Genomic DNA, 18,103 nt, shown 5'->3' on the forward strand with positions numbered 1-18,103 from the left:
TCCCCTGTTTGTAAATTGTTAAGATCACACGTGGGCGGATTGGGACATCAAACCACTTGATCTTTCACGCACGCATTTTGGGGAACTAACTTTCAACTCAAAGAAGGAAATAGTCACTACAGGAATATAATATTATACTGATATTATTTGTACAAGGACCAAACCGGGCACGTTGGGATGCCACGTGTAACAGTTAATGATAATGGATTTCGGGTTATATAAGACGGTTGGATAGAGAAGATTGTCCTCATTCTCTGTTGAGAACACCTGACACGGTTACCCGGCCGAGTTCAGTTCGATCCACGTCACAAGTAAGTGGGCGATTCTTGTGTTGCATGACTGTTCATAGTATCTAGAACTGTGGCTGTCTAGTTCTATGTCTGAATGGGTTAGGGTTAGGGTTAGGATCAGGAATGGTTTTGGATAGTCTGTATAGTAGAACTGTACCTATCTAGTGCTGTGCCTGAAAGGGTTAAGGTTAGGGTTAGGTTCTGGATAGTCTCTATTGTATCCAGAACTGTACCTATTTAGCTCTATGCCTGAATGGGTTACTGTTAGAATCAGGCATGGTTCTGGATAGTCTCTATTGTACCCAGAACCGTGCCTATATAGTTCTGGCCTGAATGGGTTAGGGTTAGGGTTTTGGATTAGGCACGGTTTTGGATAGTCTCCGCGTATCCAAGAACTTAGATTTGCCGTATCCAAAAGCTTAGATGTGGACTATCAAGATCCTTGCAATAGCATGGTTCTGGATGAAGCGCGGTTTTGGATACAACATCCCCTTGCCATTCCATCCTTCTATACACATTTATCTGTTCCAAAGTAGTTGTTGTATTTCTATATTGACAATAGATTGTGTTCATCTACCACTTCCAGCCTAACCTACAAGCATGAAGCTGGTACTCGGCTTGCTAGTTCTTGCGGTCGGGGGTAAGTTACATATAATTTTACTACAATGTTAACATTATTCATTCCCCACTTTTGTACAATCTATAGCTGTGCACAATGATGTCCACCTTTAACGAATGAATGAAGTTTTTTTCCAAAAATTCATGCCCGAGGGCTAATTGCAGCATACAATGTGTACAACATAATACAGGAAGAAACTTACAATTATGACATGTACTTATTCCCATCATTTACCAATGAAGAATCATAGTATATTGCGTATAGATTATGAAAATTAACCCCTAATATTTGCATAATGTTTTCACATGTTAACGATTTTTTTTTGCTTCTGTACAGCGCGTGCCATCACCATAGTGACGGTCACGACCCCTGAACCCAAGGTCGAGGGTGTGGTGGGGGGGTCCGTCGAGCTGAAGTGCGAGTTTGACATCAAGCCGAACTCCACACAGCCTCCTACCATCGCCTGGTTCAAGGTAACGTTTCTGTTTCTCCTTATCTCTCGAGAGTGTTTGTGCGAGTTTGTGTGTAACTATACATATGTGTGGGAGGGAGATGGTGTTCAGCACCAAGGACAGTCATGTTGGCTGTATGAGTGTGTGTGTGTGTGTGTGTGTGTGTGTGTGTGTGTGTGTGTGTGTGTGTGTGTGTGTGTGTGTGTGTGTCTGTCTGTCTATATGTCTGTTTCTCGTATGTGTGTATCTGCACATAGTGTTCAGCACCAAGGACAGGCATGTTGTCTGTATGTTGAGTGTTCAGCACCAAGGACAGGTTGCCTGTTTGTGTGTGTGTGTGGTTGTACATACGCCTTCACGATGCGGTATAATATCCGAATAAATTGCATCAGTCAACAAAGTCCCCCCTGAGTTCCCAACACAATTTCAGGTCGTCTGAAATCTCCGATTCCTTGTTGTTGTCTTCGTGTATCTTTGTGTGTGTGGGTGTATTCGTCGATGTTTTTTCAGGGCTTTAGTAAAGTAAAATTAATATTGTGGGAGTCTCTTAGTTTCTTTCTTCCTTTTTTTTTCTTTTTAGATTTTGGCAGTTATCAAAGAAATATACTTTAACAATATAAAGTTGAAATGCGTCAACGTGTTCTTCGGTGTCTTGCCCAGGGCAATACCGACTTCCGTGGCGCGGAGAGGATCTACACCGGCCACAAGGTGTGGGGGAATGAGAGCTACCGGCGGGAGGACAGCTGAATAAAACACACCATTCAACCCCTATCCCTATCCCAAAACACTTCCTGGACTGCTGATAACGTAGTATTTTTTTTCAGGGAAATGCGGACTTTCGTGATGCGGAGAGGATCTACAATGGGCACAAGGTGTGGGGGAACCGACTCGAAGACTTCGGAGACTACATCTGTACCACCTGGACTGCTGACAACGTAGTACACGTACTACAAAAACTCTTCCTAAAATCTATTCTCTGATCTGTTTTCATAGGGCAACACCGACTTCCGTGGCGCAGAGAGGATCTACACCGGGCACAAGGTGTGGGGGAACGAGAGCCACCGGCGCGAGGACAGCTTCGGCGACTACTTCGGCCGCGTGGAGGTGGCCGACCTGGACAATCCTGCCATTAAGATCATCGGACTCAGGGTACACCTTGTGTGCTTGATAAAGTTTACCTTCGCAGAATGAAAACATATCGTTTTTGCTCAGTTTCTTCCTGTTCGTATTCTTCTCAAAACAAGGTCAATGACCTGGACCAGACGTCTGTCACCATGGTAACTTGTGTTGTTGCAAACACCCTGCGGTGTTGAGTTACATTATGCAGACAGAGTAGGAGAGGCTGGTCTACATATTATATATGAATGTGTATGAGTAAGGATAAGCAGAGCAGCAGTTTGTTATAATTAGGCTAGACCATGTAAAGGTAAACATTATGCCTTTGCTTTGCAAATGTTACCTTTCTAGTTTACTCTGTGGCTAAGCTACGTGTTACTGCTAACAGTTTGGTCCCAAACGTAAATATTATATTGTTGTAAGATTTGAGAATCACTGCACAAACTTGTCCCCTCCAGACTACTGACTTTGCTCGGTACTGGTGCACCGTGGCGGAGTGGGGAGCGCACACGGAGTTCGGACTGGACGCCAAGTCCGTTCTGTTGACTCAACATGGTGAGTTCAAACATTTTCAACCTGTTTATGTGTGTGTCTTTGTGTGGGGGAGCGTACGGTGTGTGTGTGTGTTTGTGTGGATAGTGTTCAGCACCAAGGACAGGCATGTTAATGTACGTTTGTGTGCGTATGTGTACGTGCATGTGTGTGTGCGTGTGTGTATGTGTATGTGTGTGTGTGTGTGTGTGTGTGTGTGTGTGTGTGTGTGTGTGTGTGTGTGTGTGTGTATGCGCGTGTGTGTGTGTGTCTGAGTGTGTGTGTGTGTGTATGCGTGTGTGTGTGTGTGTGTGTGTGTGTGTATGCGTGTATATGCGCGTGTGTGTGTTTGTGCGCGCGCATATGTATACACGTGCGCGTGCGTGCGTGAACAGTGTTCAGCACCAAGGACAGGCATGTTTGTGAGCATGTGTGTGTGTGTGTGTGCACGTGAGCGCGCACGTGTGTGTGCCTACATGTGTACGTGTGTGTGTCTGTGAAACAGCGTAATTCCTGATATAGATGGGGTGTTGATATTTGTACGTGTCAACCATTGTAGGAACGAGTCATTTACTTTGTACGAATCTTTAACAAAACTGCACACCCCCCTCCCCCAGGACATCCCCAACCGTCCTTTGAAGTGACCGTGTCCGGCCAGAAGGAAGTGGCGGAAGGTGCTGACGTAGAGATGACGTGTCACTGCGACGGCGCCGACTGCACCAACCCCGTATACGACTGGTTCAAGGTGTGTGTTTGTGTGGTTCTCCTTTCCTTACATCAAAAATCAAAAGAAAATTCGTTTTGCCATCTTACACGTTTTCCTCATTACCATCGGAACTGAAATGGAGTTTGTTGGCTACGAAGGACCAAAAGTACAGTTTTCGCAGACTCCGCAAACCCTCTACCAAGCTCTGCAGAGGAGATTGTACCTTTGGCCCTTCGTACTTGATGACTGACTACGATAACCACTTACTGCTTTGTGAAAAATTCAAATAAACAAATAAACAAATAGTGCTAGCCTCTACCAGGCTTCAGGCTACCAAGCGTCTTGAAAGGTAGTGACTGGGTGACTACCGGAAACTACACGCAGATCGCAGCCAAGGCTGACACCGGGCTGGGGCTTTTCGGGTTCGCTGATCCTGTGGTCAGCAAACAAACAAACAAACAAACAAACAAATTATGTTTCTGTTCTTGTAGGGTCCAGCCTTTGCCGGAAGTGACTGGGTGACCACCGGAAACTACACGCAGATCGCGGCCAAGGTGGACCTGAGCCTGCTAGGGTCAGCGCCTCTGGTGGAAATTGAGGACGGGTTCGGCCAGTTCAGCCTCACGCCCTCCAACTCTCTCTTGCTCACCGGGGCGCAGGTCAGCGACGCAGGAAGGTCAGTAAACACACAAACAAACAAACAAACAAGAAAACATTATCTTCGCGTTAATAGGTTTACGTCTTGCAACTACATGTACATGTACGACTGTCCCTATGGCTGACAGTGAGTGAGTGAGTGTGTGAGTGAGTGAGTGAGTGAGTGAGTGAGTGAGTGAGTGAGTGAGTGAGTGAGTGAGATTGAGGACGGGTTCGGCCAGTTCAGCCTCACGCCCTCCAACTCTCTCAAGCTCACCGGGGCTCAGGTCGCCGACGCAGGAAGGCTAGCAAGCAAGCAAACAAACAAACAAACAAACAAATTATGTTTCTCATCTTTGCGTAAATAGGTTCACGTATTACCCCTAAGGGTCTGAGTTACTAAGTGAGTGAGTGGATGAGTGAGTGAGTGAGTGAGTGAGTGTGTGAGTGAGTGAGTGAGTGAGTGAGTGAGTGAGTGAGTGAGTGAGTGAGTGAGTGAGTGAGTGAGTGAGTGAGTGAGTGTGTGAGTGAGTGAGTGAGTGAGTGAGTGTGTGAGTGAGAGAGTGAGTGAGTGAGATTGAGGACGGGTTCGGCCAGTTCAGCCTCACGCCCTCCAACTCTCTCCTACTCACCGGAGTACACGGAAACAAACAAGCAAACAAACATAATGTTTATTATCTTCATATAAGGAGGTTTCTTTGTCGGAGGTTGTGTTTTCAATATCTCTGTTTGTATGCTTGCTTGTGTTCCCGCAGTTTAATATTCCCACATGCCTCCACAGGTACTGGTGCAAGGTGACCAGCGGCGGGAACGTGGACATCAAGGCGACCGTGCTCAAGGTCAAAGGTATGCAGAGATTTCACAAAATATACACAACTACACATTCAGACAAAACAAAAGAAACTGGCGCAGAAGACTTCTTGGGCCCTTGTCGTCTTGCCAGACGATCTACAGCTTCAGTCATTCTCTGCGGGTCTGAAAGGGCAGCGCCTCTCGTGGCTGGTACAGCCGATTCTGGCCCGGCAGGCTCTGCCGCAGAATAGGCAGCAGTACTCCTGTGTGGTGCTATTCTCCTCTACGAGTTCCTTTCGTCTGTTCCTTGCATCTGCCTTCCTGCTCTCTCCCTGCACAGAAGTACTTTAGTAACAAAAGGTGTCTGAATGCCCTCCCCCTGCAGTTCCTGAGTTCACCTGTGAGGGCAGGGCTGACGGGTACTATCCTGACCCTGAAGACTGCGCCATGTACTACCAGTGCCTGACCGGCTTCCCGCAGCCAACACAATCACATAGATGTGCTTGAATGTTTTTGCCCCCCCCCCCTTCCCTTTGCAGTTCCGCAGTTCACCTGTGCTGGTAAGGCTACATAGATCTAGAGAACACAGGTACAGATTGACATAAACATATTTTTGAATAGTTTTGAATGTTTGTTCCTACCCCCTGCAGTTCCAGAGTTCACCTGTGAGGGCAGGGCTGACGGGTACTACCCTGACCCTGAAGACTGCGCCATGCCCATGTACTACCACTACCAGTGTCTGACCGGGTTCTCATAACCAACATAATCACCCCAAACTGAACAAAAACATAGATGTGTTTTAATATTTGCCCTTTCCCCTGCAGTTCCCGAGTTCACCTGTGAGGGCAGGGCTGACGGGTACTATCCCGACCCAGAAGACTGTGCCATGTACTACCAGTGTCTCACCGGGTTCCCACAACCAACATAATATTCAACCCAAACTGAACAAAACCAAAGATGTGTTTGAATGTTTTTTACAGTTCCCGAGTTCACCTGTGAGGGCAGGGCTGACGGGTACTACCCTGACCCTAAAGACTGCGCCATGTACTACCAGTGTCTCACCGGCTTCCTACAACCAACACAATCACATAGATGTGTTTGAATGTTTTTTGCAGTTCCTGAGTTCACCTGTGCCGGTAAGGCTGACGGGTACTACCCTGACCCTGAAGACTGCGCCATGTACTACCAGTGTCTGACCTGCTTCTCATAACCAACAGAATCAACCAAAACTGAACAAAACCATAGATTAAACCATGTTTAATATTTGCCCCTTCCCCTGTATGTGCAGTTCCAGAGTTCACCTGTGCTGGTAAGGCTGACGGGTACTATCCTGACCCTGAGGACTGCGCCATGTACTACCAGTGTCTGACCGGGTTCCCGCAGCCGTTCCACCGCCCGTGCGGGTACGCCGGCATGGTGTTCAACCCGGAGCATCTGTACTGCGACTGGGCCTTCAACGTGGGGCCGCCCTGCGGGGTAAGTACAACAATGACTAAGGCCCTAAGTTTTTCGTACGGTTGTCGTGCGAATGTCGTATACGATTGTCGTGCGATTGTTTTGCGATATTGTCGTGTGATTGTCGTACCCCGAGCATCTGTACTGCTACTGGGCCTTCAACGTGGGGCCGCCCTGCGGGGTAAGTACAACAATGACTAAGGCCCTAAGTTTTTCGTACGGTTGTCGCGCGAATGTCGTATACGATTGTCGTGCGATTGTTTTGCGATATTGTCGTGTGATTGTCGTACCCCGAGCATCTGTACTGCGACTGGGCCTTCAACGTGGGGCCGCCCTGCGGGGTAAGTACAACGATGGCGAGGTCATGTTTGTCGTGCGATTATCGTGCGAATGTCGTATACGATTGTCGTGTGATTGACGTACGATTGTTCTACGATTGTTCTACGATCCCATAACTAGGACAACAGTTTGTCTGCCCCCCTTAAACCCTGAGAATCTGTACTGCGACATGTGCCTTCAACGTGTTCTGAAGAAACCCACCACGGATGTGGTAACCGCGCAGTTACATGCTTCTTATCGTTATCTACTCAATACACACTGGCTTCAACATACTCAACTTACCGACGTGACATTTATTTTACAGAGCAAGGTGTAGACCAACGGCCCTTCGCCACCGACGTCACATATGGCTGACATCACCAACCACAGAGAAAACCATGAATCCAGTCAACGTTCAGATCACTCTTTTGCTCAGCTCCTGCAGTAGTTGTATTTAGATAAACACGCTTTGCCTCAATGACAACTGGTTTTGTGTGATTCAAATAAATCTGAAAAACTAAAATGGCAACAGTTTCTTTTGTACATCTTTACTCCGGAACGGTACGGAAGTATTGTTTTGGGTGGCTAATCTGTGACTTTGTGTGTGTGTGTGTCGCGGTCACTGTGTGCTCACTGTGTGTGTGTGTGTGTGTGCGTGTGAGTGTGTGTGAGTGAGTGTGTGAGAGAGAGAGAGAGAAAGAGGGAGGAAGAGAGAGAGAGAGAGAGAGAGATGTGGAGAGAAATGGGCCAAGGACGATATATGTAACATTAATCATTATGTACAACTGTATATCGTCCTTGGCACCTCTTTCATAACACAGTGTGAGATGCAATATATATCCCAGCGTTCTGAGAAGTGAGGGACTTTCCAATACTGTTTTCTCAGAATATTAATATACAGATACTCCATGTTGAGTACACGTGTGTTCCACTTTCTATCTATATGAATAGCGGGCCGTGTTGACTGGCCATGAAATGGACCATGTTTTAATTGAACAGTCTACAAAAACGACCAATACTTACATAAACACTCAAAAAAGGTGAAGGGAAGACTGTACGGTAACTTAACTTTCGGTTGACGTTCGGAACAGAGGGCCAACACTTGACTGAAGGTTAGACATTTCTAAACAACTTTTTAGTTAAGGTTTCAGGCTTCATTTGGCACTTTTTGAAACCAAATAACGAGGAAAAAAGAACAAGCATGTCGTCGGTTCTCTTACAGACCTTTTTTATTCAGCATACAATAAACAAAATAAGGGTACATGGCAAAGTGACGACGGGCTCAAGTGAGGTAACTTATGTTAGCGCCGCCACTTATACGAATAAAACTAATATTACTAAACAATGCAAAACACTGACCAAGAATACATGTAAAAAAATAACAAACAGTCGAATTGATGAAGCGAGAGTCCACATTCCCCACCTAAAAGATGAAAAGGACACAAATAGGTCTTACAGGCCTTGGCCCAGTTTACACGTCGAATATAGCGACATCGCCCATGCACGTCTCTTTTTCGTTGTGTGAAGGCGAATTTGATTTTCGAGAAAAAAATCTAGGCCAGGGTGTAACGTTCTTTATACATGCAAATTTACATATTTTGCAAGTATTTTTTCTCTATCCGGATACGATCTTTGGACAAGGAGGTTCAAACCTCTGCTGTGGGCAAACAATGTTTGAGGTATGACCTAAATATTTTGTGCTGTGTACACGTGAGGTATGTGTCACGCGGCCACCCAAGACTAATTCATTATATAATAAAACGTGGGACCTTGCTAGAGTCTCTATTCGTAAACAACCTATATACCGGTCATTCAATTACGCTGATCAGTCTGGCTTTGCAGATAAATTCAGTGCCTCGAAGACCAATCGACACTCACTCTACTCGCTTCACCAACCGCTCATACCTTTCCCTTGAAAGTGCAATGCTTCGCCATGATATTTTGTCTACTCAAAAAAGAAAGGCGACAGCATATTCACCAAAGAGCCAAGCTGTTCTGATACCAAACCGTCCGAAACCCAATTTTTCCCGCCTTGCTGCACCGGAGCTGTCCAGCTGACGTCACGGGGACGACTCCGTGCAAACCTCCGAGGGAATCCCCGCCAAGCCTCCCGGCACCAGGCCATCCAGCCAGGTAACAAGGCTCCGTTAACTTCGTGTCTCCCTGTTGCGGTCTCGTATCCGAACATATACGAGCCTCTTGAATACCGCAAGGGCAAGGAAAAGGCTACAGCTATTCCGTACACTCAGGTACTGTTTCATTTTTGTTACAAAAGCGCAACTGAATTGAGATACTTTGAAGCACAGGCATCGACTAAGTACTTCAAAAGTTAGAGTCAGTAAACTTAATAATAAGGCATCTGAATTATAAACGACAACAAAACAAAACAAAGATACTATACATGTACTTTTACAATTTGTCACAATCAAGTGAACAATTGCAAGACTTCGAAGGACAAAAAAAAGGCCTCAAAAGTAACCATAGACAGAATCTGTCCTGTGAGAACTGAACAGTTTTGAGAGTAGAAAAGACTGACTTGAAGAAACCATAATAGACAGAACCGGACTTTCGACAACTGAACATTTCTGAGACTATATTTCTTTGCGAAAGCTTATAAGTTGATAACCCATCTTCGCAATGAGTTCCAGAGTTCAAATTCTGTCCGTTTTTTGTATTCTGCTTGTCCTTGCCCTGTTCACGGCGTCGTCAGACCAGACTTGCTTTGCGGCGTGTGAGAAAAAAGAGTGGGCTTTCTGCATGCCCGAAGACAAAAACATATACGACATCGCATTGCTCACTAAATATCACGGCTACCATGAAACTGCGTGTCTTTCCTGTAACGGTCTGACGCATTCTTTTGAAGTTATGAATAGAACAGATGACTTGTGTCTTCACCAAGCAGTAGACTGGTTCGCTCTTAGAGCTTTTCGATACGGAAAACTGTCGTCAGAAAAACTCTCCGTTCTCAACTCTGGCTCGATGTGGGCTCTTTTTCTCATAGTTTCAGGAATAACCGAATTAGGCCACTCTGCATTCGAATCATTCACAAGCCTACGAAGGCTGTATCTTAATTACAACTTGTTAACACACGTCCCAAGACACCTCTTCGGCGTTTCGAAGCAGTCTAATCTCCAACAGCTTTCGTTATCTCATAACAACATCTCTAGTTTAGACCCTGGATGCTTTGAGAACATGAAGAGCCTTTCCGTATTAGATCTTCAGAGTAACGCATTGGTAGGGGTGCAGGGAAATTGGTTCACTGGGTTGAACCAATTAAAAACACTACTTCTAGGCGAAAACCAAATTTTAACGGTTCCACCCAACGCATTCGAGCATTTAAAAGGACTGCAATTTCTAGACCTAACCAACAATAACGTAGTATGTTTAGACAGGAATGCGGTGGGGAATAGCAAACTTAGCCAAGTCACACTCAGTGGTAAACATCTCCTGGTCTCCGGAGAATATGCCGCACGCAAAATGGCCTGGAAAATCGTGGTCCAAAGTTGTACTCTAAAAACAAAACAATGGATAGGGATAGAAGTCGGTGGCATGGTTCTACATATCAACTACGAAGTGCCGGACAAGTTTCATATTGAGTGGTTTAGTAGGTCAGTAGTCAGACGCCTGGTACCGCTTGCCACCGACGCATGTAAAATACTCCAGGAAAGCCTTGTGGGTGATGTGACGTTCGGTCCACCTTTCGTCATCTTAGCAAAGCAAGGAAAAAAAATCTCCCACGTTCCCTTTTCGACTCAGTGTTTGGAAGCGTGGCAAATGGGAGTTGGGATAGAGCTAGTGCTGAGAGGTGGGCACAGTCTCCGAGTGGCTGGTATTCAGGGCAGCGAGAAACCAGGTTCGCGTAGAGAAAAGGGTTTTAGTGTAGTGGTCGCTAGGCGACCATCGAAGGGGTCGCAAAGGGCGCCGGGTAATAAAGATGGCGGCAGAGAATTCGAACGTTCTGTTCGAAAATCGCCATGCCTCGCTCTCATTCGAAGTTCAAAACATGTTTCGGTTTTCAGGGCGCCCAAGTTACAAGACACAGACGATTCACATTGTATTCAGAAGGTCTTTAGCGATGGGAACGGTTTTGGTGAAAAAACAAATGTTATGAATGCATCTGTAGGAAAAATAACGCCCTCCTTTCCAAATGATGCAACCAAGAGTCAAGAAACGCAGAGCGGCAGAGTTGGGGCAACGACTGGAGGTTTTTCTCTCGTTCAGTCCGATACAACCTCCAGTGTAGACAGCGGTGGAAATGTTAACATCCCTGTCATTCTAGCCTATGTATTGACAGGCCCAATCATTGTGATGTTCTTTATTGCACTGTTTTGCTACTACCGAAAGAAATGTAGAAACGATCAAGACAGAGCCAAAGCAAACGATGCAGATTACGTCGAGATGAGATCGAGGGCTCTCCAGCCTCTCTCGAGTTTTCCTAGCGTCATCCAGAGTGCTGAAGTGCAGCAGTACGAACGCGACACGCTAGAGGCGCCCCGGACAACACAAAGCGCTCGCGAGAACCGGCGTGGCTCGGCGAGACCATCCTCCCACCCAGGAGCCTTGACAGCACACAACTACGAACAGATAGATGAAAATGAAGAGTACGACCCGTCAGGACACAACTACTGCGAAATAAAGGATGACGACGTCCCCGGGTTGCCTTTCTATGCCGCCACGGCCGTAGTAAAGTTACCTTCTCCTGTCTCTCGTGGCACCAACGCCCGTCTGTATGCGGCATCTCAATGCGCGGAGAAGCAGACCGCCGCTAGTGACCGACTGTATGAGTCGGCTAGCGACACTGAAACATTCGTGAAGCGGAAATACGGAGAAAACTTGTGTCAGAACGTTCACAGCAGACCGAGAGCACAGACCTTTTAACAAGATAGAAACCGCCCAACTTTCTAGCCTCCATAGCATCGATGCCAAAAACTAGGGCTTTTGGGGGTCTTCATGGTCTTTGGGATCTTTTTAAATATGTGCTATTTTCTGATTGCATATAGACAACAAAGCCGGCCTGCTTGAATTACCCCCGTTTTTTTTTTGAACTGGGCTAATCAGAAAACAGCCGAAGACCGCCAAATCAGCTCTCAGTCACCGGGCAACCGAAGCCCACGGCACAGCCACCCAAAACAAAACTTCCGTACCGGAAATAAAGTTGAGACTTGTACATACCTGCATCGTTGATGTTTCTTGTAACGTCATCAATGTAGTTGATTTTAAGCTTGCATCAATTGTATCATAATAACACGTTAATGTTTCATGTTAAGGTCGATCAACTATATGTATATCGTGTCGAAAACTGTTTAGTTCTTGTGTAAATGTGTATTTGGATAAGAATATTGTTAAGGGTGTCTTATTGTACCTTTAGATGTTTGTCACCATGATATCTTTACTTGAAAATTTTAGCATCTACAGGACTAGCTTTCCCGTTTTTTGTGTGCTTATAGGAGTATCCGTAATCCAGCGGATATTCAAAATGTTATAGTAGTGTTGACTTTGTATGGTATAAGAGCAGCTTGCTTGTTGTGTATAGTAGTAATCTATAATGTACAGTAAAGTTTACTGAACAACAATTGTACAACGTATGACATCTACTGCCACGAGACTAAGGTACCTTCTAAAACTAGTAATACTATGTAATATTGGATGACAATGTGCTTTTAGAATAGAAGTAATGTATGAGAAATATATCTCAAGCCTATTTAATAGAAATATTACAGCAAGGTTATTTTCATTTTCTATTTGTTTTTGTGTAATCTAACTGAGCTGTAATCTAATATCGATTAAGCACGAATAATAAATGTTATAGTCCCGTATATTTGATCGTCATTTTTTCATAAGAATCATTTCTTAAGTGTAGAATGTAAATCAAAGAAGGACGGGCCGTAATAATTCTTCAAATAAATGACTTCTGTGAGAAGAAAAAAGAAAGAAATTCGGTCAAGATAAAAAAAAACGTGGCGTTGGTCAGTCTAAAGATCGCCAGCGGCCGACTTAGCCTCTACCAGGCTTCGGGAGGCGGCTGGTAAGAGTAGAAATCGGCCAAATAGATAGATAGCATGCCAGGGGAGTTTGTCTGCTGGGAGAGAACATTTTGCCGCACCCGAAGCATGTTCTCTCCCACTAGACAGACTCCCCTGGCATGTTATCTCTCCATTTGGCCGATTTCCACTCTTTTCAGCCGCCTCCCGAAGGCTGGTAGAGGCTACGGCCGACTAAAAAAGGGCCATTGTTTCTAGGCCTACTGTCTCTATTGAACACATCGATTTCGCAACGTACGCGTCACGTTTAGTACTAAAATGCAAAACTTATGACATTTCCACGTCAGTGTCGTTCACCTTATGTATAACTGTTCAGTAAAAGACTTATATTTTTTTACTTATTCTTTTCTAGATAGAATTATTAGTCATATATTCATTTTTCATCCTTTCATTTGTTCATTCATTCATTCATTCACGCTCCTTAAGAAAAACACGAGATTGATTTCACATTATGCAAGTAATATTTATTGATATCGAGGGTGCTAGCATTGTACAAAGTGAACTAGATAACACAATGAACCAACACTACCTTTTTCTGTACAACATTCATACTACTAAAAAAAATTAGTTTGAATTAGTTCACATAGGCAGAAATCGATATTCAAATATTCAAAACACTATTCAGATTACTAGATCGTGAGTAAAAATAACTCAATAAGGATTCCCTATGTCGACCTGTGGTTTTCTGCTGTCTCTCTGACCAGAGTCTTAAACTTTTGGCCTCCTGTCATTCTACCAGTTCACCCACCCACGTGCTGTCAACCTACTCTGTCAACACAAATAGATACACAATTACACAGCTAAACCACTTAAAACAAGACGTCCATACATATCCGGAAGTAACTATACAATAGTACATAAATACGGTACCGGCTTAAATTATACCATGGAGTTAGCTCCATTATACGTGTTTTACCAGACTTCTCGGTTTTACATTACATAGCACAGGCTTCTCTTTCTGACAGCCTCTCTTTCCGGTCGGCGTTTCAGATTATATAATTACTGCCGTCACATACAAGCTATCGCTGTTTTTGTTTACATCATATACTTGTACATGCAAGTTATTTGAAGACATATGCAAATTATTCTTAGGATAATCAGCCAACAGTCACCCGTATTTTGCCTACCACACAGAGGACAACACAGTACTCATTTTCACCTGAGCGAAGTGCCTTTCCCAAGGGCACAAGATCGGTGCCATGGCAGGGTTCGAACCCGGAACCTCTTGGTTCCAAGACGAACACATTACGCCACACAACCACATACACCGAACTGTTTTATATTTTGACGTGTGGTAGTGGGCCTGGGCGAGCGGACAACACGCAATGCGCCACAGAGATACCAGGGAGCTCCCAAAGGTCTGGCTACCAGGCTAAGGTAGGTAAATGTCCGACGTACGATTTATTCTACCTTCTCGGCCAGCCATTCCATAAACTGACGGCTCTTGCTCGACAGACCGACTGGCATACACGCCCACCACCCCTACAGACGCTGCCGTTTCTGTGTCGACATTATAAAACGAAGCACCCGCGTCTTGTGAAGTGTTGCTGCTGCTCCCATAGTTCGTATTTTCGTCGCGACGCCTTCTGGTATCGTACGTGTGTTCGTAGGTTGGCAGGTTGTCCTCCATTCGCGAAGAACTGCTATGTGATACCTGTCCAGCTGTATGACCAGTGTCTTGTTCTGTATACGTACAGGGAGAGTGTACCACTTGTGTACTTTCATCACATGCATCCTCATCCCTTATTTCATAGTAGTCCTCTTCCTGATTTATTTCATCGTAGTTTGTCATAGCTTCACAAGAGGCATTGTTGTCGTAGATTTGAGACGCAGACTGTGTCTCTGTTGCAGGCGTTGCTTCAGCGTTTTGGTGGTGCACAACATTCTCTCGAAAACTTGACTGATTTCTAGGGCAATTTGGCTGAATGTCATTGAGATTTTGATTGCGATGTACTACCACATTTGTGCGGTCTTCGCGGGTAGAGTTTTCTGTGGAACGTGGGTTTGGGTATGGCAGAAGAACCACCGCCGAACTGGCTTCGTTTCTATCATTTTTATGTCTCATTCTGTGGCATACCCAAGCCACAAAACACATCACAATTAGTGCACCCGCCACGGAAGAGATTATTATTAGAGGAAGTCTAAAATTTGTACCACCAAGTTTACCTGTAGCGACAGTCGGCTTCGTTTGGGAGGATAACGGTACCTTAGATGTGGCTTCGACTGAGCTGTTTTGTAGTTCAGGGCTAAGCGTTACATACGATGCAAAGGAGGGCATTGCATTTTCTGTTCTTGTCACTCTGTTGACCGAAATATCCTGACTACTTTTTATTTGATTTATTTTTGTTACTGGGGTGAAATCCTCGCCGTACATAACTGAAGTCCTTCTCTGAGTGCATGCTGTGTCTACTTTCTGCGTTTTGGGTTCTTGAAAGAACGAAACGTCCTTGTTTTTCTGTATGAGCGTGAAGCAGGTAACGGTTGATAGTAGTGACTGTTCTTTGTCGCTATCTGTGTCCGAATCATTACCCGAATTACTAGCTGTTTTTGTCCAGGTATTTGCTACCACGCTCAGTCCTTCCTGTATGACACCTGTATCGGTACGTATTCCTACACTAGATACGCGGAGACTGGATGCACCTTTAAGCGCCAAACCTATACCCCCAGCCTCTTCCCATTCACCCAAACACTGATCTGAAGAAGTAGTAGACGACTTGTGCCCCCCTCCCCCACCATTGGTCGCTAAGATGACGAAAGGAGATTGGGCTTCAAAACGGCCGAGTCGATCCCGCGACTTTAGGCTTTCCAAGGCCGGAGTGCATAGTTCAGGAAAAAGGAGCTCCCCGTACAGTTTCTTGCTATATTTCGTATGACTTTCCGCATCGTCTGGTACCCTGTACCACTCAATAGAGAAGCTGTCTTCAGTGGTTTGGTAAGTGATATACAAAACCATGCTACCGTTTACATGTTCAATGCGTATCAACTGTGTAGTGCCTTGTGGACAGCTATCTAGTACTATATGCCATGCAGTGTTGTGTATAGTCTTCTCCCTTGGGATCACAAAATGAGTGCCACTGAGCAAGGCTCTACTAAAATTCCCTAGATACATAAGAGATTTCCTATCCAGACACACCAAATTATTGTCGTTCAGTTCTAGAAGCTCAAGTTGAGCTAAAGGCTCGAACGCGTTCCCAGAAATGGCTTCTATTGGGTTCTTACTTAGAATTAGTGATTTCAATTGGTTCAACCCCGCAAACCAGTCGTCATGTATTTGTAGGAAGGAGTTGTTTTGTAAGTCTAACGCTTCGAGACCGAGCAAGTTTTCAAAACATCCCGGAGCCAAAGTGGAGATTTCGTTGTGAGAGATTGAGAGCTGTTTGAGGTTTAACACTGGCGAAGTGCTGTACCAGTGCCTTGGAATGTGTGTTAACGCGTTATAGTCTAGATACAGACTCAGCAAGCAAGTAAAATCTTCGAAAATGGCGTCGGCCAGGCCGGTTATCCCTGTGTTCTGAAGGAAAAGGCTATTAAGAGAAGACTGGTGGATGGCGGACAGTTTTTGCGGGGACAGTGTTCCGTACCGAAGGCCTGTGAGAGCTAGCCATTGTACACCTTGAAAACATTTACCTTTCAGCCTGCTAACAACTTCTGGTGAATCTTGTTGTTCACCGACACATGAGATACATTCTGACTTATAGTAGTTGTGAAATCTGGTGAAAAGCATGTTCTTTATAAACATTTTGTTCTCCGGTAGGCAGAATGACCACTCTTTCTTCTCGCATTGTGAGAAACACGCCTGCTCTATGTCTGATAACGCGTTTGGGACAAGGGCGACTAGAGCGAACAATATGTGCAGAAATATCAGCCTCATTGCGAAGTCTTCTCAGTTTTCTTTCTTCGTTCCGTTAATATTTGAGAAGCCTTGTTTCTAATTCAAACTCTCAATATCTTTTTAAGTGGCTATTCCTCCTTGAAAGTGTCGTTGCGGTTTTGTAAAAAAAATGAAAAAATAGAACTTTTGTTGAATCGTTGAAAGTCTTTTTTCTTGCTTTTCCACAGAAATGTCTAGTTTTGGAAGAAAGATTGTGGATTCTGTCTATGGGTTTTTTTTGAAGCCGTTCTTTGTCCTTCAAAGTCCTGTTATTCAGTCGCTCATTTGTAGAAAGTTGTGACGAATTGCAAAAAGGTTTATTCTTGAGAAACTAAGTTTTTCCGTACCTTGCAGTTAGGCAAAAGGCTGATACAGTTTCAGATACTCGGCCGCGAGAGAGAGAGACAAGTTAACGGAGCCTTGTTACCTGGCTGGACGGCCTGATGCCGGGAGGCTTGGCGGGGATTCCCTCGGAGGTTTGCACGGAGTCGTCCCCGTGACGTCAGCTGGACAGGTTCGGCGAAAGGCGGGAAAAATCTGGGTTTCTGGCTGTTTGATATCAGCACAGCTTTGCTCTTTTGCGAATGGCCTGTTGATGCTATTTCTTGAACAGTTAGACTGAATAGAATAGAATAGAACAGAACAGAATAGAACAGAATATTATAGAATCGAACAAAATTCTAATCGAATCGAGTAGAATCAAGGAACGTTACATTACCAGAATAGAATAGAATAGAATAGAATAGAATAGAATAGAATAGAATAGAATAGAATAGAATAGAATAGAATAGAATAGAATAGAATAGAATAGTATAGAGTAGATGACAAGCCTTTCTTTCGAGCGTAGGATCTGTGTGGTCGAAATTGAAGCTGGCGAATTCGGTGCCCACCGGGCTTCCAGGCACTGAATTTATCTCTAGACACAGACTGATTAAATGTACTAACTGAAGGACAAGTGTAGATTGTTTGTTCATTATTTTGAACAAAAATAAAAAAAATGATTCAGACCTATGCAACAAGTGGCACGACACGTGTGTCGCGTTTGAGGCCAGCGAAAAAAACAAGGCAGGCAATAAAAATTATTGCTATGGCGACGATCGAATGTTTATGTAACGTCATGTGTTTTTTATATTTAAAAGATATGTACGGCATTTCAGTTTTCTCTTGCTACTTTTATTTTTGCTGTTTTATTTTGCTAAACCGAAATGATTCGTTTGTTTATAGAGCAGAGGCTTATAGGGTACTATTAGGCACGCTCCTTAAGCGTTGCCAAAAA

The 18,103-nt window shown here is 44.7% G+C and overlaps 2 protein-coding genes across 2 annotated transcripts; one reads left to right on the forward strand and one right to left on the reverse strand.

The window, feature by feature from the left end:
- The first annotated feature begins 873 nt into the window (after nt 1-873).
- On the forward strand, nt 874-7,432 carry LOC109466477. The gene is made up of 9 exons (XM_019764197.1): nt 874-930; nt 1,246-1,382; nt 2,355-2,510; nt 2,936-3,032; nt 3,626-3,753; nt 4,206-4,390; nt 5,132-5,196; nt 6,431-6,618; nt 7,241-7,432. The coding sequence occupies exons 1-9, from the start codon at nt 891-893 to the stop codon at nt 7,250-7,252; spliced, it is 1,008 nt and encodes a 335-aa protein (XP_019619756.1). The 5' UTR covers nt 874-890; the 3' UTR covers nt 7,253-7,432.
- Nucleotides 7,433-13,719: 6,287 nt separating this feature from the next.
- On the reverse strand, nt 13,720-16,680 carry LOC109466462 (phospholipase A2 inhibitor-like). Its single transcript, XM_019764182.1, has 4 exons — nt 16,029-16,680; nt 15,571-15,698; nt 14,991-15,138; nt 13,720-13,724 (listed from the first exon to the last, which is right to left on the reverse strand). The coding sequence occupies exons 1-4, from the start codon at nt 16,678-16,680 to the stop codon at nt 13,720-13,722; spliced, it is 933 nt and encodes a 310-aa protein (XP_019619741.1).
- Between the last annotated feature and the right edge of the window lie 1,423 nt (nt 16,681-18,103).

This window comes from Branchiostoma belcheri, unplaced genomic scaffold, assembly GCF_001625305.1.
Source record: "Branchiostoma belcheri isolate BF01 breed outbred unplaced genomic scaffold, Haploidv18h27 scaffold168, whole genome shotgun sequence".
Taxonomy (NCBI): domain Eukaryota; kingdom Metazoa; phylum Chordata; class Leptocardii; order Amphioxiformes; family Branchiostomatidae; genus Branchiostoma; species Branchiostoma belcheri.

Coding starts and splice junctions, on each gene's coding strand:
- LOC109466462 (XM_019764182.1), bottom strand. CDS start 16,680: ATGCTTTTCACCAGATTTCACAACTACTATAAGTCAGAATGTATCTCA. Junction 15,699..16,028: donor TAGTAGAGCCTTGCTCAGTG/GCACTCATTTTG, acceptor TCGTCATCTTAG/CGACCAATGGTGGGGGAGGG. Junction 15,139..15,570: donor CCAGTCTCCGCGTATCTAGT/GTAGGAATACGT, acceptor TCCCAAACGAAG/CCGACTGTCGCTACAGGTAA.
- LOC109466477 (XM_019764197.1), top strand. CDS start 891: ATGAAGCTGGTACTCGGCTTGCTAGTTCTTGCGGTCGGGG. Junction 931..1,245: donor GCTAGTTCTTGCGGTCGGGG/GTAAGTTACATA, acceptor GCTTCTGTACAG/CGCGTGCCATCACCATAGTG. Junction 2,511..2,935: donor TTAAGATCATCGGACTCAGG/GTACACCTTGTG, acceptor TGTCCCCTCCAG/ACTACTGACTTTGCTCGGTA.